At 37.0% G+C, this 22619-nt stretch overlaps 1 protein-coding gene across 7 annotated transcripts in view; it reads right to left on the reverse strand.

Annotated features, from left to right (window-relative positions):
* LOC135211221 (serine/threonine-protein kinase tricornered-like) overlaps positions 1–22619 on the reverse strand; it is a 192946-nt gene that overhangs the window by 149961 nt on the left and 20366 nt on the right. Inside the window, exons 1-2 of one of the 7 annotated variants that reach the window (XM_064244458.1) lie at positions 17715–17854; positions 16646–17033 (exon numbers count right to left, since the gene is read on the reverse strand). The exons of 2 other annotated variants lie outside the window; for them this stretch is intronic. In XM_064244458.1, coding sequence (XP_064100528.1) covers positions 16646–16790 — 145 coding nt within the window. In that variant the 5' untranslated portion in view covers positions 16791–17033; positions 17715–17854. Of the gene's footprint in view, positions 1–16645; positions 17391–17714; positions 17855–22619 lie in introns of those variants that run through there. 4 more of the 7 variants (XM_064244456.1, XM_064244467.1, XM_064244470.1 and 1 more) reach the window with 4 other exon arrangements.

Raw genomic sequence — 22619 nt, forward strand, 5'->3', positions numbered from 1 at the left:
TAACAGACCTGAGAGAGAGAGAGAGAGAGAGAGAGAGAGAGAGAGAGAGAGAGAGAGAGAGAGATAAAACCCTATAACCTTGACTATCAAAATTCAATACTTTTCAAACATCACAAACCCCCTAACTTTTTACTATGTGTATATATATATATATAGATATATATATATATATATATATATATCTATATATATATGTATATATATATATATATATATATATATATATATATATATACATACATACATAGATGATACGCATACATAACGCAAAACAACCTTCGGGGAATATAAGCAATGGACGGTTGGCTTCATTACAACTGTGTTTATCTCATCCTTTTCCTAATATAAAACACAACCCAACGGGAAATTCTGCCGATCAAATTCAACTGGCCACTCTTGTATATTTCTCAATACTAGGAATCCTTTGTCACTTTATGTTCAGATGGTTCGAGTTTGAAAAGTATTTCGTCAACGGCGCCTCCAATACGTCTTTACGAACGCCAGCAACGCATTGATAACTTTCTACTTCCCGTTGTCCGTTGCCATGGAAATGGTTTGGAAAAGCTTGGAATAAACAAAGCAACTAACTATGCCATAATTTTTATCGTTTTTTTATAAAAAAAAAATTCTTTCGTCATTCTATGAATATCGCTCCCTTAAGTAATAATAATAATAATAATAATAATAATAATAATAATAATAATAATAATAATAATAATAATAATAATAATAATACAAGATACTTTTCCTGTGTACTAAATCCAGTCACATTGTTAGAAATTCACCTTTAATGTATACCAAGATTTAATACACGAGAAATTATCTTTCTATAACCTTGAAGAATGTGAGTGTTTAATATTAATTAATCATTGATAAAGACTTTAAAACAGCTCGGCCGATCAAATACTTTAAACATACAAAAGAACTCCTATCTTGCCTGTGGCAAAGCTTAGCGGAGGACAAGAGGGAAAATATTATGTTCATATACTTAAGTATTCCTATGTACGGATGTAAATCTTTCCAAAAACTGGCAACGGCAATAGCGGAAATTATTCTATGTCTACGCCGCAATTTTCCTCTCTACTGACCGTCCGTAGCATCTACTCGAAAGGAATTATCTCTCTCCTCTCTCTCTTCTCTCTCTCTCTCTCTCTCTCTCTCTCTCTGCAATGTTTCTACAAGGTCTTTTCTACATAAGAGTACCATTCACGTCAATCTCTCCCATCACTTCCGCCTTCTGAGTGAACCTACAAATTGTGACATTCAGAACTTTCACATAAAATGAAGAATATAAATTTTAAGAACTTGAAGGAATCAAAATGTATTCCCGAGAAATGCCGAGAGAAAGCGTCACCAAAGCCTCATTATGAAAGCAGCTGATCAAAACGAATCGTGTATACATCAAATTAACTCTGCCTCTCTAATCTTCACTCTACTACAAATAACATAACAATGAATAAACATACGCTAGTATACCGAGAAATACTGATCCGTAATGCATCTCACGACAATCAACTACAGCCCCTTATGCAGAGTACAATGACCAACCCAGCCATGATTAGAATAATATTAACTATCAGTTAGCACGCAGTTAGCGAAATCAACAAATGAAAGGGACCGGGTAAGGAGGTTGTCATCTTACCTAAGTTCTGCACGTTATAGTATATATATATATATATATATATATATATATATATATATATATATATATATATATTCATATTACAAGCACACACACAGGGTAGTATATATATAATGTGTACATATATATATATATATATATATATATATATATAATATATATATATATATATATATATATATATATATATATATATACATATCTAAGTAACACAGGAGGTCCAGATTATGCTAACATTAAACCAAAAAAGATATTATTCGAGTCTTAGGGGGGAAAAGGGGTAGAGGTGTGGATCTCGCTCCCTTATAGTTTATGCTAAGGAAAAAAACATGGCGTCCTCCAGCTGCTATAAGTATAACAATACTCCTGGTAATATAAACAATGTCATCTCAATCTTTACTAATGCTGCTGTAGCAAGAACTAATACTAATTACAAAAAAGAAAAAAATGGCCTTGATTAAGCCCTGGCTATACAACACCTCGTCCATCTTTTCAAAGACAAACAGCGGAAGACTTCGGCCGAGAAAATCCTGAGTAATCAACTGAGGAGCGTAAACCGTTTACTTCTGATTTCAACACCTCCATGATCACCGTTGATTACGCAAACTGCTTTAGATCCTGGCTAAATCTATATCCGAAACCCCAGCAAAGATCACCACAACCACCACCTTCACCTTGCCTAGCATGTGAGCTATGTGTCTATTACACAGCAACTCTCGTTAATGAAGGCGTTGTTTCCCTTCGACATTGACTAATGAAGCCGTTTCTCAACTACGACTTACTTACAGATTCAATGAATTCGACCGTCTGCTACTTTCAGCTGGGTTTTCTTATAATTCTCCTCTCTTCTACCTAGTTTTCTCATATTACTAATAGTAATAATTACCTCATAACTGTCGAGTACCAACCGATTACTATTTCAAAGTAAAGTCGTGTCTTTTTACAACAAATGAATCGAATCGATAAAAACATTTAGTACCATCTTCAAACACCCGAGTGCCGGCGCCGGCCTTGCTCTCTTTAGTATTCCTTATTTTCCAGAAGATTATATACCTTTAAGTTGAACTACTATAACAACTGTCATAAACAGACGACAAAAGCTAAATACAAACTTGCGATGCGTACACTGAAATCACAGCGCGTAAGACTAATTATAAATTATACTCTGTTTCGGAATTTTCTCTCTAGACTGAGAAAGAAGTGAAAATATCTCTGTCCATGAAAGACTACAGAATTACCGGCATTTAACTTTTAACTGCACATCAGTTACAATACTGTTGGCTTGAGAACTGTCGTTTTGAAAACTCATCTAAACTTCTATAGAGACAAGATACACATACTTTTTGTTGACATCTCAAATTGCCCCAGTTAATTCTTTAGTCAAGGAACTCTCAAGATGAGTGCTATAGATATATATATATATATATATATATATATATATATATATATATATAATATATATATATATATACTATAAACAAATAAAATAAAACAAACCTTACAAAATAAATATGTTTGTGCAAGTAACGAGTGACAGTTCTCTTACTGTAAATGGGGCACTCTGGCGTCTGGTCTGTTTTGGCATATCAATCGTCGCCTGTTGTGATAAAAACAACAGCGGGAACCAGTAACATCCATGCGGATATTCACACCACTAGACTTTTCATTTCTTTCTTGGGTATTCCATGGTCTTTCGTTTATGTTTTACTAAGTGCATATTAGGACATATCATCAGTATTATTGTTCAGTAAGTTCAAATCCTCTTACAAGACAAACCAAGAAGGATCCTAACATATATAAGGAACAGACAAATTAATGTCTTCGTCTTTAATATTCCCAAGAAACAAGAACAACGAATGGGGAGAAAGCGACGGATCACAAAGTCTGAAGTCCCATCAAAACACAGTCAAATAAAGGTTCATAACTCTGTAAGTAGAAGGAAAGGAAGAAACTGAAACCCACAAGTTTAGGATTACCCATTTCCATAGAGTCAGTGTACGATGAGGATGCGAGACCGGAGTTATCAAGCCACCTGATAAGAGGAGGCACTTCGCAGCCCTTGAGCTAAATGTAGCCGTGGCGGATAAAGTACCTGTCAATATGAAGAAAGGAGTCTTAACTTTTCGGGAGAAAGCCTACTTTAGATACAAAGTTCTCGTCTAAAATATGCACAAACCACGACTACCATTTCACGACACTTATGGTTATAATTTCGACGACTTCAGGACATTTATGACTATAATTTCGACAAAGAGTAATTCACTCATAGCATTTCCGGGCCCTCGTTGTAGAGCATGTAATTCAAAACATATTCACCTAATTATGGAAGGCTCTTTGTTGATAGATATACATACATACATACATACACACACACACACACACACACACACACACACACACACACATATATATATATATATATATATATATATATATATATATATGTATATATATATATATATATAGACAAATTTATCATTTTACCATCTTTTGTTGAAACTTCAGTAATTTATTGTGTGACAATCATTTTAGTGCTTTTTACAATCCGGTCATTTCTGACAAGCCACGAGAATTTAAGAGCTAAAGATTAGGTAATTCACATCCTCAATCGCAGTCATTTTACGTCGTTGCGTAAGTGTGTGTAACTGGATAATCGACCCAAGTTCTTCTCTAATAATCTAGGCCTTACGGTACCAAGAGGAATAAGAGGAGAACATGGAATAGGGTAGAAATGGGAAAAAGAAAACAGAGAAAGAGAAACTGTCACTATATAAGGGATGGCAACGCAGGTGTTACGAGAGACCAGCCAAATCTGCTGCAATCGACGTTGAGAATTCAGGTACGGATGCCGACGAAGGAATGCCAGGCATTATCATCAGTCAACATCCGACAACCTAAATATTCACCCCGCGTGCCAGCAAATTAAATCCAACCGCCAGCGGCGTAGTTACATAAAGTCATTCGAACTGGGATTTTTTTTTTTTTTTACCCATTTCGACAATATCATCAGTTTTGAGTGGAACGTTACTCTTGTAAATACTATATGAATTATTAAAAGCTTCAATTCTTTTCATACCTGTAAATAATATACAAATTATGAAACGCTTTATTTCTTACGAAGCACTCTCACAATTGATGGCTGCGTAAAAATTGGCAGGGCTGAGGTCTACTCCATCCAGCTGCAAATTGTCTAAACCTTTCACGCCTTTAATGGAAAATGAGTTAGATTCGCCACTCGCACTCATCTTGCGACTAACACACTGTCGATATCCTGGCATTCAGCAGCAAGTGGAGTGATGTCATATACACACAAGTTTGGACATGCTTAATCTTTTTAACGTGAGCGGAAATTGACTTTTGACATGTGATATGTTATCAACGTTAGCGGAAGTTACGGAAAATGATACACGATCTGGACAATGAAATCCTTGAAATTGCTTACTTGTGACAAAGCCCAAAGAAGGAATGGAATGTGTTAATGATATATAAGGAAAAAGAGGTTAGCAGCGGTTCGCCTCGTAATCCAAATACTAATTGACGATCGCAGTGTTATTGTTATGACATAAAAAGCAACATGTGAAAACTTTGGAAATACTCCACAAGACATCACGTCATCATCAAACAAGTAAACACGCACATAAACAAATACACAACAGCCTTGCATGTGTGTATTTGTATATGGAAACCGCCATTATTTACGAAGCCTATTTCGACATCAGCTCATCAGGAAAACCTGTTACAAAAATCTGCAACACATTTCAAATATTACTTTTCCCAACAGAATTATGAACGTCGGAAACAGCGTTTCAACATTTTACACGTGGTTTTGAATAAAAAAAAATACAGATTTATAAAATTTCCATCAAAATTTCACTTATGGTATTGAAAGAAAGAAAAGAACAGAATGTTAATCCAAAGGTATGAAAACTAAAGGATCTCAAATGTTTGACCAAAAGCAGATTTAAGGTCAAGATGAAACACTGCAATCTATAACTACTCAGGTGCTTAAATTTTCAAGCACTGATTTAATGTCTTCCAAAATATACAAACATATGTTAAGAAAAAGTCTAGAAGGGCAGGAACTTACAAAAACCGGTAGCATCTATGCAGTAAAATGTGGAAAAGTGCAAACCAGAATACTCAACAAAGAAAATGACAAGGAAAATCAACTAATTTGCGGTTAAATAAACGAACATGCACATAGATTTGCAAAAGTAATGTATTGATATGGAAGCCCTTCTATTATTTTTAATTTTTTCTTCAAACCTGATCTTGGTAATGGCACCTAGATAACGGACACGCAAGTATCCCCAGGAAAGCTGTACATAATTACCACAGCTGGACATTTTACACCATCTGTGTAGAAACCATGCAATGGCAAATCTTTGACACAAATTTTACCAAAACAATGGAAGTCTCTTGTCAAGTGGTAACAACGTTACAGAAAAAAAAGTTACCTGGGGAGACCACAAAGAAAATGCACAATGGACACCCCGGCCCCCACAAAAAACAAATTATAGGATTCAAAAGTAGGTCAAATTCGAGCATCTTCGACACAAAGCAAAGTCATCCCAAAATGTACCTGTGCGTCACTTTTAAAGCTGCCATGCCCGTTGCAGGCACGGGTCATCATGTGTGGGGCGATGACGTCAAGTAAACGACGCACGAACTAACGCACGACCGCAAACAATTAAACGAGAGATTATAGCGCTCGCCACGCCAGCTGAAACCGAATAACAAAATATGGCCTGTGGATTAAAACCGACTTACTACTACTGACATGAAATCAATTCGTTAGAAATATAACTAAGGACGATCTTCGTCGTCAATTGACACAGAGATGCAGCCAACCAACTTCGGGATTCCATAACGACTCTCTCCCCGTTGCCTTCAGATCAATGACACGGGAATGAACGGAATGTGTCAACACCGAAGAGATGGTTGGGCGGGGAGAAGATATAGAAGGAGGAGAAGGGGAGTGGAGGAAAAACGGAGACAAAAGGAAGGGGAAAAAGCGGAAGATGAGTGGACGGGCACAATCGGACTCTGGAGGTCCTTTTCAAGAGGTTCGGCAATGAAAACGATACCGATTGAATAACCTGGAAGATGTCATCACCGCTTTCTCTGGAACAGTTGACTTTCTCCCAACTTCTTTCACTATTACCTTTGAAACAGTTGATTTTCTCCCGACATCTTTCACTATTCCCTAACTCTTTGTTTTCTTGCTCTGAGTGTAAGGCAAATCAGTAAACGTTCCATACCCTGTATCAGTCGTTTCTACTTTCCTGTCCGCTTCCAGAAATTGGAAAATCAAGTAATAAAATTAAAATAATAATAATAATAATAATAATAATAATAATAATAATAATAATAATAATAATCGGCAAAGGATGTTCTGTTAATATGGTAATTTCGAACATTACTTTCCCTAATAACATTAAAAAAGAGTCTAACAATTTCCAGTTCGTGCAGAAGTCTTGTGATAACACCTTTAAAAGGGTAGATTATGTGTAAATTCCCGATTTTTATGTTTATAGAAAACCAATGAAACCAAAACTGACGTTCTTTGTGCCATTCAATGGCATTCACGTTTGTACTGAACTGAAAGGAAAATCACAGATATTCTCTTAAATTCAGAAATATTATAACAAATGAAAAGTGCCTCAGATGACTAATGGCGACTTCAAATGGTTGCATCCAGGACCAATGACTTTTGAGACAATCATATCATCATTTGTTTAAAAGGAAAACTGAGCCACGAAAAATGACGTATAATAAGGTATTTGTATAATAAATACATCGAAAAGAAGAAAGGCGAGGAAATAACAACAAGTGAGAAGTAGGCAACTTAAAAATATTGAGGCAACGCGGCATTATACTTCAATGTAATAATCCAACCATTATCTTAAAACCTTGAGAGCATCGTATCCGTCAAGTTTAGAGGAAGGGAAACTTTATCACATTTCTACATGTAAGTGAACGCAGGACCTCTGGTACTAACCAGTGTGATATTTGCCACCTCAACAGCTGAGGAAGACTGACTCTTCACAGAAAACCCAAATACCAAGAACTAAATCAAGAGACAGAGATACTCAAGATGATAACGGATGTTCCCCATTGAGATACGGTCTTTATCGTAAATACCATTTTTGAGGAAAAGGAAATCGCCACTCGAGGCTATTTTGTTTAGACAATAAAGGTCTCCGGATGTTGCCGACAGTCACTGACACGCCGCCAACATTACAACAAACTTGCTGAAAGATACGAAACTGAGGATTGACGAACTGAACAACGATAGGAAATCAGGAAATAAGTCAAGAGATCAAATAAATCAAAACAAAAGAACAATGATTTCGTAAAACAAACACTTACGTGAAAGAACGAAATACAAAAACGTTGGACGACGCATCGACTCACCTGAAAAGACAAAAATATATATATGTTAATAATGCAACATCGAAGTGTCCATACATAGTTAAATAAAAAACACATATTACTTACATAAGTATGGGACAATACGACCCTCTCTCTCTCTCTCTCTCTCTCTCTCTCTCTCTCTCTCTCTCTCTCTTATATATCTAATATATATGTATGTATAAATAATGCCCATTGAGAGAGAGAGAGAGAGAGAGAGAGAGAGAGAGAGAGAGAGAGAGAGAGAGAGAAATTTCGTATCATAAGACTAGGCCAACCAATCTCCACGCTCGCAATTTCATCGCGTCTAAAGTTTCGGAATATCATGATTGTTACCAATCACTCGCTCTGCAAGATTCCTCAGGACAGAATGCTCATCCAGAGTAAAGATCATTGGGAAAAAGGAGCTGGAAGAGTGTTCCAAAACTGGCCGTTAAGGGAACTAAACATTCAACGACTATCAATCCGAAAATCACTCTTTACAAATGAATGAAATCTCTTAGGCAATTTCACAATGAAATTTTCAGTTTGATGACCTTTGCCTGATGTTGTGATAGTACTACACTGGCACAATGCGATAAGGAACAAAACCTTGGATTAATCATGAATGAAAGCACCGGGACTCTTAGCCATTTAGGGGCCAAGAGGTGGAAAGAGGAGGTTGGAGCAACGCCATCTTGAATTCAAGATGGCGTTGGTTGGAGTGGTTGACTGCAAGATAAAGGGACCTCGAAAATAAATAAGATAAAAGTACGAGAATCTAAGAAGTAATGCTTTGAGAGGTTGGGCAGGCGATGGAAGAAAGGAGCCGGGAACGTAAGTGATGTAAAATGGTGAAAATTAGGTGCAACTGTGGGCTAAAGATTTGAACGCTGCAAACAACCTTTGGTAGATGCACTCACGGAACTAGACCCATAACGGGAGAGGCCTTTGGTCCCAGTGCAGTTCCGGGAGCAACACACATCCAAACATCATAAAAGATTGCGTGTATAGTAATGTTAAGGTTATACAATAAAACAACGATCAATTTGACTGATCTGTTGTATCGCATCAAACATATTGCCAGTCAAAAGGTTTTTGTTCTGAATATATTGAGCGGCAATAACTGGTTTCTCAAAGTATAGTTTCAGTACAACAGCCATTTGGATTCAGTCGTGGTAAATAAAGGCACATAGCAGCGGAAATGGGTGTTCCTATCTGGTAGCAAATGACTTCTACACCAGCCAGCAATTACAAGTACAGAATACAATGAAAGATCAATACTCAATTACAAAACTCAGGGAAAAACATCCTTTGCTTGAGGTCTCTCTACCACCTGGCTCATCATTTATTGACAAAGTTAATTTTGTATAAAGAACATGAATGAAGCGTTGCTGAATTACACTTATTTGATGAATTAACTATCACAATTTTTCAAAATCTATCATTATTGTAAGGTGCATCCATACTGTTTGTATGGTGTTTTACGTTGCATGGAACCGGTGATTATTCAGCAACGGGACCAACGGCTTTACGTGACTTCCGAACCACGTCGAGAGTGAACCTCTATCACCAGAAATACACATCTCTCACTCCTCAATGGAATGGCCGAGAATCGAACCCGCGACCACCGAGGTGGGACGCTAATACCATACCAACCACGCCGCTGAGGCGCTAAGTCTGAGATAGGTTAGCGACGTTTGTTGATGATACGTTTTTTACAGGACTGTGGACGCACCCTGAGAATGATGTAACAACTTTGGAGGGGTGTGACTCTCTTCAATAAAGAAACAGCCTTTCATGGACCCGAGTTCCTTTCGTCCAAAACAGCAAGGCAGTAACGAAGTTCCAAGCAAGACCAAGCAAGCCCTTAGCTTTCAGGTAGCAGCATATGCCACTACGCCTTGGAGAGATCGTGACATCATTTCATCCTCGCGCACAACGCGTCAGCGCTTGAACAGGCTGCGCCCATGTTTTAAATAATGACTTAAGACATTTTCAAAATGGGATTATATCAAACTGGCATATTTCTAACATGATAAGCATAACTGTATAAGTAAACAAATGGCAGATATATATATATATATATTATATATATATATATATATATATATATATATATATATATATATATATATGTATAATATGAAATTAAAATCATTTGGCTCTCTAGTAATCCTTTATGGGCATGGCTATTACATGAACACTGTTAACGTTTGAATACATTGCAATAAACTCAACTGTATGTGAATACTCTAAAGCAGTGGTTCTTAACCAGGAGTGCTAGCAGACCTAAGGGGTGCTAGGATGCCTATGAATAATTCAAGCAAAATATATTATATACGCGTTATATTTTCCTGAAAAAAAAAAAAAATTTTATTAATATGTAATCTGGATTCATGTCATGAAAAAAAATTAAGCTATATGAATGAAGATTAAAAAAAAAACACGTGATTTTGTTATTAACACACATCACATCAACTTTGTATTTTTTTCATTTTTTTGTATTTCAGCAATGGGGGGGGGGGGGGGTGGGGGGGGGGGGGGGGGTTGCGAGAACCGACTGCTGATTTGTAAGGGGTGCATAAACTGAAAAAGGTTAAGAACCTCTGCTGTAAAGGATTTGAAAAAAAAAAAAAATTATGTGATTTTCACCAAACACATTTACAGGTGCTTTCTGAAAAAGTCGATATTGGATATTGGTTGGAACGTCTGAGAATGATCAGGGTGTAAATCAAGATCTGTTGTCGACACAATCTAAAGATGATAAAATTATTATTATCATTATCATTATTATTAATGTTAGATATCAAGCAAACAACTGAAAGTCCTTTTCATGAACGCTTTCAGTTTTTCTTGGCAAGCACGCAGATTGTTACTTGGAAATACAGGATTTTCAATAAGAATAGCGTAAAAAAAAAAAAAAAAAAAATCTTCATCCCAGACATGTGAGAGTTATCGGGTGTTTGGTGTAGGATTTAGATATGGGAATTTCTTGCTCTGTCAAATATTTGAGATTTAGGGCTCGCAGTTTTTATTTATAAAGTCTTCACATATATAAAAAGGCAACTGATTTATCCAAATTCAGAAAATAAAGTGTGACTCTGGTAGTGAATGGTGTCTCGACATTTCTCTAGAACTACCCTCTGTTAGGTAATCGTTGTAATATACTGAAAATCATACTTTCTCAACTGGCATGTCCTTAGGCATAATAGATTAACACTTCTTGGTATGCACGAGTTCAAATCCCACAAGGTCCCTGAGGATATCAAAATTTCATCTTTCCAAATCTACAATCTTTGTCAATCAAAATCCAATGGCAAAATCTCCCGATTATCTAAAACAGTTGCTTCAATCCATAATAGCGTCCATCATATATTTTTAATAGATTGGAAAAAATTGGCTTTGCCTACGTCTAAGAGCTGCTTAGAGTAATGACACATTATATTGAGAAAACGAGAAGATATCTCTTCCTGGGAAGCAAGATGATAAATTCCAGCATTCACACCGGATATCACTATCAATGGCTTCCTTTTTGCATGTGATTATTGAGCGAGCATACTGTGAGAAAATCTAAAACAGCGGGTAATCCAATGTCTTTTACACATCCCTGATAAATAAAATAAAGATTATTGAAGGATTTGATTTCATTTTATGAAGCTAAGGCCGTCGAATCTAGTGGTGGGGCACTTATGGCCATTTAGCGCTAAAGACATTGGAAAAGTTGGATAACTAGTTAAAAGTTAAAGAAGTATATCTTAGTTTTAGCTGGCCCGAAGGATTATATATTTTTACGTGGATAGGAACCACGAGACCTACAGCTTATTGTGGGATCCGAACCACATCATATCGAGAAATGAATTTCTAATCACCAGAAATACATTCCTCTGGTTTTATGTTTAAGAGATCCTGAGAATAAAATGAAATGACGTACAGGGATCTATAAAGGTGAAACCCTACAGTTGCACTAAGAAATAACTACCAGGCAAGTTGGACAGCAAGACTAAAGAAAGGAAGCAAAATGGAGGTAAAGTAAAAAAAACTGCGGAGGGCAGCAAATACCCAAGAGTATTGACTGACCTCTACAATCACAATTTATATCAAATTTGTAAATTGGCCCTCTACCAAAACTTTAACTTAAGTGTCATATCGAAGGCTGATTAACTGACTGGATGACCTAATACTATCTATCTGGCGTTACAACAGCAAAGGTCACACTGAATTATGTATAATAATATAACATGGGAACAGTTTTATCTTCATATAACATTTTCCCAGTCAATAACTTTCCTATGACTACCACATCTTCACTCATTCAAAGTAATACAGTTCCCAAGATATTTCATGAGACGAAGCATAAAAATACTTTTAACCACATCGAATTATAAAGAACTCGTGTGGTAGACTTTACCCTCCCCCCTTCTAAATCTCTGGGAGGGGCCGGCAGTCAAGTTATATATATTTAAGCACATACACATTATGCATAAATATATGCATAATGTGCATATATTTACGTATATTATATAATATATATATTATATATATATATATATATATATAATATATATATATATATTATGAAAATAAAATAAAATAAATAAATAAATGAATGTGAAATTAATTTACAATCAACCCAGTATACACAGTGATCAAGATAACAGACATAGCCAAGAGTTCCTACTGCAACAGTACTCAGTACCGTCACTGAAACGATAGATTAAAAAAAATATTTAAAAAGTCAAACAAAAAAACTCCTCTCGAATTTATCTCGCAGTCGAGAGATAAGACTCTCGAGGGCTGAGTAACTGTGACATGACTCATTTACCTTTCTTCGAACGGGGTTAAAAATACACAGCAAAACGCCGCCGCCCTCACTACTCAGATATGATCAAAAATTCAATATGCCCTTGAAAGATAACGGCGCCTTTCTCAGAGATGATAAGAAACGCCTAAATCTGTGAGCATTTTGGGAATAATAGCATCTTTCATATACAGATGTATCACTGTGGGAACTAACGTTGTCACACCTAAAGCTGTGTTCCTATGGTATCCGCTTAGGAAGTCTATTTCGTTAGTGCAGATCAACACGCGTGAGACTGACAAGTGAGTCATTTGTGATCTGGCATTCTCTTTCCATTTCGGCGTTCCCCGATTCCCATAGCCTCTCAATTCTAAGGAAGTGGCATTCCCGACTCCTTCGGAGGATTGGCTCCATCGGTTCCACTTCCCAAATGACTATCTAACATCGCTCAAAATGTCAAAGAAAAGAGGAATTAACAGTACCAATTTATTTACTGTAAAACCGCTGCCAAAGGTTAACGGAAAAGAAATATTTCATCCGAAAACTAATCCAAAAGAGTAAGAGGCCATCATGTTTGCAGTCATTTGCAGTTCAATGTTTATATTTCGAATATCTACCTAAGCACAAAAATCAAAGTTCAATGTTTCCTGTCGAAACTAACAATGCGAAATGTTTCGAGAACTATTTTTCAAGAACACAGGTTCATTCGAAAGTCAGCATTTTATTTCAGTCTGATTTTGGAGAAATTTGAGAAGTGTGTATTGTATGGCAGGTGATTATTTTGCACAGTATTTTCAACCTTATTATTAGTATCCTTTACTTGAACCTACTTTCCGAGGACAGAGATCCATTTAAAAGCTGAAATATCTTAAGTTTTCGCTTACTCGGGGAGTAAGCCTACAAACTACTTAATTGTTATTGTTGTTTGTAGTTGCTGTTCTTGATCTTGTTGGGGGGGGGGGGGGGGTTAGGAAAGGTATGGAAGAGCTTAAATAGGTCTGAGAACGATGTTTCGTGTTGAGTTAAAGATGCAGGAATTTCAGGATAGGATATTTATTACTTACTCATTAGAATGAAAATGTAAAAAAATAAACAGTGGAGAAAAAATATTTTCTAATAACATACAGCGCATTTATTTTTATTTTTCGTTGGTGAAACAAGTCTCCAAGTCTCTATCTGACCGCAGACTTTAACAAGTTTTAATTTACATTAAGTTAGGAATATAACTTATACACGAGGGGTAAACCTTGCACGCTTCTCGAGTAAGCTGGAGGCAGGATCACGCCTTGTTACAAATACCAACAATGACAGAGGTCTCTGGTTCTCCGAATCTTTGCCAAGACATATAAGTCCTGAAGGTGCGACAGAAGCCTTTGAAGTTGGGTTCTCTCACCCCTTCCCAATATGCTATAAATCACTCACCCTTTCTGAAAACAATACCACTTTCACAGTTACTACCTATAAAATTTTATTATTATTACGACAATATATTCATAACGGACTATAAATCTAAACGTTTAAGGAAGGCTTATGCTGCATGATTACAAGTAAATGCAATATCATAATTTGTTGTTTGTTTGTATGGTGTTTTTACGTTGCATGGAACCAGTGGTTATTCAGCAACGGGACCAACGGCTTTGCGTGACTTCCGAACCACGTCGAGAGTGAACTTCTATCACCAGAAACACACATCTCTCACTCCTCAATGGAATGGCCGAGAATCGAACCCGCGACCACCAAGGTGAGAAGCAAACACCTAACCAACCACGCCACTGAGGCGCTCTATATCATAATTTAAAATGGGTTTAATGGTCGTTTTTGTTCTGAGTGAGGGAGATGAAATCTAGCTACCTTTACCTTCACCAACAAAGTTCAGCGGAGATATCCTATTCTTTCTGCCTGTGTGTTAATGGTGTAAAGATTAACTGAATATTAAGAGGGTGAACCCTTCCAGATATATGACTCACGGTGGATATTGAAGATCTGACGATTTGTCATCACGGAACCATCTTATCCATTATAACGTACAAGGATTTTTGAGAGAGCAAACACTTCTACACGTACAAGGATTTTTGTGAGCGTAAACAATTCTACAAAGTTGTAATACAGAGATACGATAATATTCACTTAACCTTTTCCGATAATGTGTATACTATGAAAATAATAAAACATTACATTAATTTAGGGCAAAGGAGAAAGTTGTTTGTGGCATACATGTACCAAGGGAATGCTTATGACTTATTATGAGATGCAGTACAAAGGTCTTAGAATGTACCAAGTACTTAATGGACAGATATGTGATGCAATCAAAGAGGTCTCAGGGTAAAAACGAAAGGTAATGAGTTATAAGCATTAAGTAGTTCATATGATGAAAGTGAGCCCTGAATGAGATCATGTAAAAAGGTGAGGGTTCTGTTTGGTTAAAACAAAAACCCCCCCCCCCCCCCAAAAAAAAAAAAAAAAAAAAAAAAAAAAAAAAAGTGTAAGAAGTAGGTGTGCAATGTATGTTTTTTTTTGGAGAGAGAGAGAGAGAGAGAGAGAGGAGAGAGAGAGAGAGAGAGAGAGAGAGAGAGAGAGAACCAAAGTTTTGGGATATGATCAAAACCCATGGCTGTCATAACGGAGGTGATCACACACAACTGATTTTCATTGAAGAAAAGTTGCAAACTAGTAAAAGGTGGAATTGATTGTGGGGGAAAAAAAGGAAAAAGTGAATGTCACTAAAAATAAATAATGAGAGTCAAAGGAAACTGGGAAAACGGAGAAACGAATATTAGTATGGATAACGGAAGAAAGGAAGTAAAGGAAGTAGTCGATTCGTGCAGGTATTTAGGAACAAATATAACGAATGAGGAAGAGGATGAAATTTCCGGATTTATACAAGAAATGTTGAGCCAACTCTCCTCTAAGGAAGTGCTATATGAAGTATATAAATGTAAGAAAAAATACGAGCTGCTACGATAAACCATTTCGCTTAAAGCATTTGGTCATGAAGAATTGAGCTGAGTTGAATATAAAAATCAAGCCAAAAAAGCCAAGCACTGGGACCTATGAGGTCATTCAGCACTGAAATAGAAATTGACAGTAAAATGTTTGAAAGGTGTAACAGGAGGAAAACCTCGAAGTTACACTATGAATCAAGTGTTAGGAGAGGGTGGACAGTCAGATGAAGAATATGAACGGAGGTACAGTAAAAGGAACGAAAGTGGTTGCAGCTAGGGGCCGAAGGCACACTGCAAAGAACTTTAAGTAATGCCTACAGTGCACCGCATGAGGTCCACTGACGGCACTACCCCCCTACGGGTTTGGTCACTGAAGAAAGAGGAGAATGGACGACCACGTTAATGACGAAAGCATAACTCGTCGAGGAGGAGCTCGCGGGAGACGGAGACAGAAAGAAGCCTTTTGCTGGACGAGGGTGGAAAAATGTTGGATTAGAGAGTTGGGGTGGGGAGGGGGGGGGGGTGGGGCATGTGGGTGGCGCAAGTCTGTGTAAGAGCCATCAACACATTACTGCCTGTGACACTCACAGGCTATCATGACGTGGAAGGTTTTCCCACTTGAATTCATTCTTGAATGAGCAGTTAAAGGTTGACATGTCAATGGCATTCATTTTCTACTCTTCTTGAGCTACTGTCATAAAAATATGCACAAATAACTTCACTGGACTTCGTGAATGAATTACGTGACGCACCTTGAAACTCCAGTTGGGGAGAAAATTACTGTAACCTTACTTAACAAAGCAACCCCTTTCATTCATTCTTTCGATACGACACTCGAAATTTCTTTGGCGAGATCACGGCACTTACCAGATTTGTTGATGTTGTTGTTATTGTTGTTGTTGACAAACTTCTTCTTCCTGCGACCGAACACAATCCAGAAAGGCAACTTTAACCTACTGGTCTTAGCGGTGTTAGAACACGCCCTCTCCTTCTCTTCCACGTTGACAGACATTTCCACTGAAAACTTCACTTTGTATTATTTGTTCTAATTTTGAGCGTGTCCTAATCGCGGTAGTGGTAGCAGTAGTAGTATTACCTTCGTTATACGCCCTGCCGTCATTACTACAAACAGTGACAATTCCCCTCCATTCAGAAATCATCGTTATTGACATCGTCACCATCGTCGTCTCACTGAGAAACTCATCGCATCTTGAGAAAATCGAACTATTTCAGTCACTTCTCATTTCATTTTCATCTGCCGATTAACGCACTCATTATTCCAATGCTTCCTTCTCGTTCGAATCTTCTACCTCGAACTTTTTATCAAATCATACCCATACTGCCTCAGTCCAGACACATTTTTGATGATTTCTTGTGAATGAAATCTTAGAAAACTGACAGTCACGATCACTCAGACTCGCGGGCCATAAATGACAGCAGAGCAGTGCGGACAAAGGGAGCGAAATACTCACGCAGGATAAAATTTCATCACCAAACAAGTGTTCTTACAAATATACAGGTGTTCTCCCCAATGCCAAATGTAACTCCCACGAGTTTACAGAAATGCTAACCTCTGTTCCAACAAGATCAAAAAGGAATGAGTCATTCAGATTTTCACTGTAAAATAAAATTAACGAAATCAATCAAATACCTTCATGAAATCGCCTTTTAAAATTAAACAACATGGAAAAGAAAAGAGTAAAGAACACTGTAATGGTTACAAGTTATGAATTACAAAAATAAAAATGTACAAAAATAATCGCATGCAATTCTAACTTCTTTCATTGAGAAACGAACAATCAACATTGAATCATCTGGATCTGAGGCCGGAATAAACCATGTTAAAAATTAGCGTTTTGCTGTACACGTACATTTAAAATCAATTTAATAACATAAGAAGACGAAGTTCACTTTACACCTGTATTCTGGTAATTACCTTGGGCCAAAAATTAACATAAAATCATAATATATAGCGGAGCCCTCTAACAATGACCCAATACCACGACTTAGAAAAATCAACTCGCAACTCCACAAAAAACACTCGTCCTTCACCGACAAACCATCGTCGACTGTTCAACATTCATAGAGCGACGGCGGAGGGACCCAGACGATATCTAACACACATACCCGATTCACTAACACCACAAAAAAAAAAAGAAGAAAAAAAAAAAAAAAGACACCTCTTTTCTAATCAATTCCTTTTAGTCCCTTAAGATGCATATCCAGCCTTCGACACGCTATATATGGAGCGAACTCCTTGCAGCATCCGCCAATACTCTGTTATACAAGGAAGCGGAACTTTCTAAGATGATTTAATTATCCCAAGTCATTCAAGTCAAGTGCACCACTGGAGATGTCCCGAAGAACCCGGATCTGAGGATCCCCTCGGTAAGGTAAAATGCATGTTATTGTTAAGAACTTGAAGGGAAGAAACACTCGAGAGATCGTTTTCTACTGCTACAATATCAAAAAATTACAATTAGCTCCATAAAAATACAATGACACGAAAGTCAAAGAATGGACGCGCTAGTCTTCTCCAGCCGGATACGATAAAAATAGCAACATTTTAATCATGAAGTTACCAAACTAGTGCGTTCACCGCTTAGCTACTGGTCAAGTGACCGTCCCTGTTGGATAGTTTCACACCAGCCTCAATTTCAAGTTCATGCCGTGTCCAATAGCAGTTAGAAATATGTTCTACATGATTATATCACAGATCGCTTTTGAATAACTGGCACAATATTTCATGATAAACATATCTACCTACTCGTGGACATGAATGCGCACACACATACACAACTTAACTAGCCAAGTATTACACTCTCACAATCAGCTATTATGGTGGAGACGAGTTGATGCTGACTGAAAAAAGATCCCGAATGCGACAGGCATAAGCAAAGCGGAGTCCATATCATTTTATCTCACTCTTGACAGCAGGGTGGTAACAGTTACTGTCAACCGCCGTTTCTAACCCGGTCATAGTTCCAATCTCATCCAGCGCTGCACAAGTCCCTGTCAATTATAATTCCCCTTAAATGTAAATTTTCCCAAGGTACTGTGCATTCGATACTAAACGATATTTGTGACTTAATATTCATAAAAAAAATTAACACGGCATGCGTATACAAGGGATCAATACACACATACACACACACACACTATATTTATGTGTGTGTGTGTGTGTGAGGATCTTGTTTTCCAAAAAGTAAGACAGGTGACAATAGTATTCATACGGAAGTGTAGAGTGGTTTAGACATGAAGAAAACTGAGAATTTTGTAAATAAAAGAAAATAGATGTACAACCGCATATTTAATACTCATTGGAAGCTTGTAAAACATATAAATTTCTTCGTAATGTTTTTGAACATTCGTCTCTGCATGTTTTTGTTCATCAAACATTTCCTCGCGGTTTGCATTCTACATCTGAGTATGGCTGGGAGGGGGTTCTTTACTCCACATTTAAGCAAAGTTGGGGTGTTCTTTCTACATCTGGAAAGACTTTGTATCGGCTTTTTGTGTTTGTTTGTTTGTATAATGTTTTTACCTTGCATGGAACCAGTGGTTATTCAGCAACGGAACCAACGGCTTGATGTGACTTCCGAACCACGTCGAGAGTGAACTTCTATCACCAGAAATACACATCTCTCACTCCTCAATGGAATGGCCGAGAATCGAAGGCCGGAGGACGGGAAGGGTATGTATTTCAACATTTGGGAAGATTATTGACTATATGCTCCGTCAAGGTTATATGCGGTCAGAATCCTAGATTTCATCCATTTAACAACACTGTGTAACACACAAAGAGATATACAGGAATTTATTTTTGTCACATAGACGCCTGCTTTTTCATACTCACAAATATCATTCGACATCTGAATTTATAATTCTACATGGGTAAAAAAATAACAGTTATTCCAAAGTTATAGTGAATTCGATATTAAACGATACATGTACAGACCAAAATCACTTTTTGTTAAGCTATGAGTAACAGTTTTTAAATAACTTCACCACCAAACTAAAAATACAATTAGACCTCGGGGGGGGGGGGGGGGGGAGAGGAGAGGAGAGAGAGAGAATCAGAGAGAGACGAGAGAGATCGGGGGGGGGGGTGGGGGAGAGAGAGGAGAGAGGAGAGAGAGAGAGAGAGAGAGACGAGAGAAGAGAGGGAGAGAGACGAGAGAGAGAGATGAGAGAGAGAGAGAGAGGATGGGAGGGGGGTTAAAAACCTTTCATCCCTCTCATAAAAGAGACCTCCCTTCCATACGAATAAATTTACATCCGACAGTTTAAACAGACGAAAGTAAAAGTCACGTTCAATCTTTTTACTTCTCTTAATTCAGGGACATTAACCTGCCTCTTAAACAACAGGTGCATGATGACAGCTACTTCCTGGATGGGGGAGTTCACCCATGGCCCACACCCCACAATCCCCATCACCTGGGAAGACAGGTATCATGAGGATGAGCGCCAGCCTTCCCTCCTATTGACTACACCCTAAAGACACCACCTTCATTAGTCTCCCCCATCATCCCCTCTATTTACTGGTTTGACTACATGAACACATACAATACACACACACACATACATATATATATATATATATATATATATATATATATATATATATATATATATATATATATATATATATATATATGTGTGTGTGTGTGTGTGTGTGTATTCTTGTAGTTAAACCTATCCATCTATCTACCTATACACACACACCACACACACACACACACATATATATATATATATATATATATATATATATATATATATATATATATATATATAATATATATGTATGTGTGTGTGTATTGTATGTGTTCATGTAGTCAAACCAATAAATAGAGGGATGATGGGGGAGACTAATGAAGGTGGTGTCTTTAGGGTGTAGTCAATATATATAATATATATATATATATATATATATATATATATATATATATATATATATATATATATATATACATACAAGAGATTTCTATATCCTACAATGCCCTTATTTCTCATATTCCTTCCAATTCCAAATTCAATTTACTAATGACAGTCGTAGCATCGCATCCCTTGTGCACTTTACGATCGATGTTGCACTCTTGAGTGGCTGTATCTCCATATGCCGTTTCATTCCTGGCTCCAACATATATGTTTTTAAATATTTTACTTATGTTTTATTGATATGGAAGGCCAAAGAGGACGAAAAACAAAGAAATGTTTCGATAACTGAGAGGTATGCCCGTTAATACCGATGAAATACTGACAATCTTAAAAAAAAAAAAATTGCTTATAACTCATCATCACAGCAGCATAAGGACTAAAAAAAAAATGAAATGAGATACGCAAATGCTTTGTACTACAGAAAACCAATGTAATGTTCAAGGCAATGACAACACATGACTCTCGCCCAATATTTCAGTTAGCTGGTACCTTGACTGCTTACGAATGGCTTCAGTTTCAATACATCAGGACACAGACAGAAAAAACATGAACCTCACCAGTCCTCGAGATCCAAAAGATTAAGATTGTACTACTGTGTGTCTAACGCAAGCCTAACCTTTACTAGTCTTAAAGGGAATAAGTCAAAATGAATAAGATACAAAATATGACTCTCTAACAAAGTACCGAACTAACGATATAGATTTCGTCATGAGAATGATAACCATATCATGAAAGATATGGGAAACGATGATGATTTAAATACCCGACATGCCGATTAACTCTTGTTCAGAGGAGAAAATAAATCAAAGCAAGCACGACGCTCTAAATAACCTACACAACCAACACCTGGCGATCGACGCCTGTCCCTTGATAACAATGTCTAATTTAAGACAGAGAGAGAGAGAGAGAGAGAGAGAGAGAGAGAGAGAGAGAGAGAGAGAGAGAGAGAGAGAGAGAGAGAGAGAGAGAGTATTATTGTCCACGCGACCGAATTTATATAAAGAATACAAACTGAATGTCACACGTGGAAAAAATATTGAGCTATGGATGCTCATCCAGATATCCAACTGTAGAGAGCAATATTCCTCACCACGAAGAAAGCTAAAAGTTTCGTCGTTGTCGTAATAATAACAAATGGGGTTCCAAATCTCACATGTACATGACCATTAGTTGCCAACAGCAGTATTTGCTAACAACAAAGCTAAAAACAATATTAGCCTACTCCGCCATTTCCTCATAATAAAAACGAACTATATCACTACTGCCTGATAACTTCCATGCAAATGAAAATAGCTATTGCAACTACTTGGTATATAAATAATAAATAATATCCGTGAAATACAAGTGTACCACGGATCAAACCTTCAAAAACAATAAAAAAAAAACTTGAGAGATTTATTAGAGCTTTTGAAGTATAGTCACAAGACGGCCACATATCAAAACAATATCTTTTGAGTTACAAAAGTGAAGTCGTTAAAAGGCGGCAACAAAGATTATTATGATTTTATTAATTTATTTTGTTATTATTTTTTGCAGTTATTCATATCTAACAAACACATTCGATTACGAACAATCAATTCAATTCAACCACCTTCTCTGCCAAGACTTGTAAGCTAACATCGAACGATGATTCCTAGATTGCTTTGCGAAAAAAAAAGCATGCTTTGGAATCCTTTCTTCCTCAAGTTTCCCAAAAGGTAGACTTAAGTGACGTCTTTTCTGTTTAACCCTATTTTCTTCCATTTCCCCTTGATCACACACGACAAGCCTCATCAAAATAGACGAACACCTCTACCACTGTCAAAATAAAAACACTGTATCGTCTTCAAAGTTACACCCATTCCGTTGGTATAAGAAAGAAGCAACGCAAAGTAAGGGTTATGATTATACATTTTCTTTG

This window comes from Macrobrachium nipponense, chromosome 4, assembly GCF_015104395.2.
Source record: "Macrobrachium nipponense isolate FS-2020 chromosome 4, ASM1510439v2, whole genome shotgun sequence".
Lineage (NCBI taxonomy): Eukaryota > Metazoa > Arthropoda > Malacostraca > Decapoda > Palaemonidae > Macrobrachium > Macrobrachium nipponense.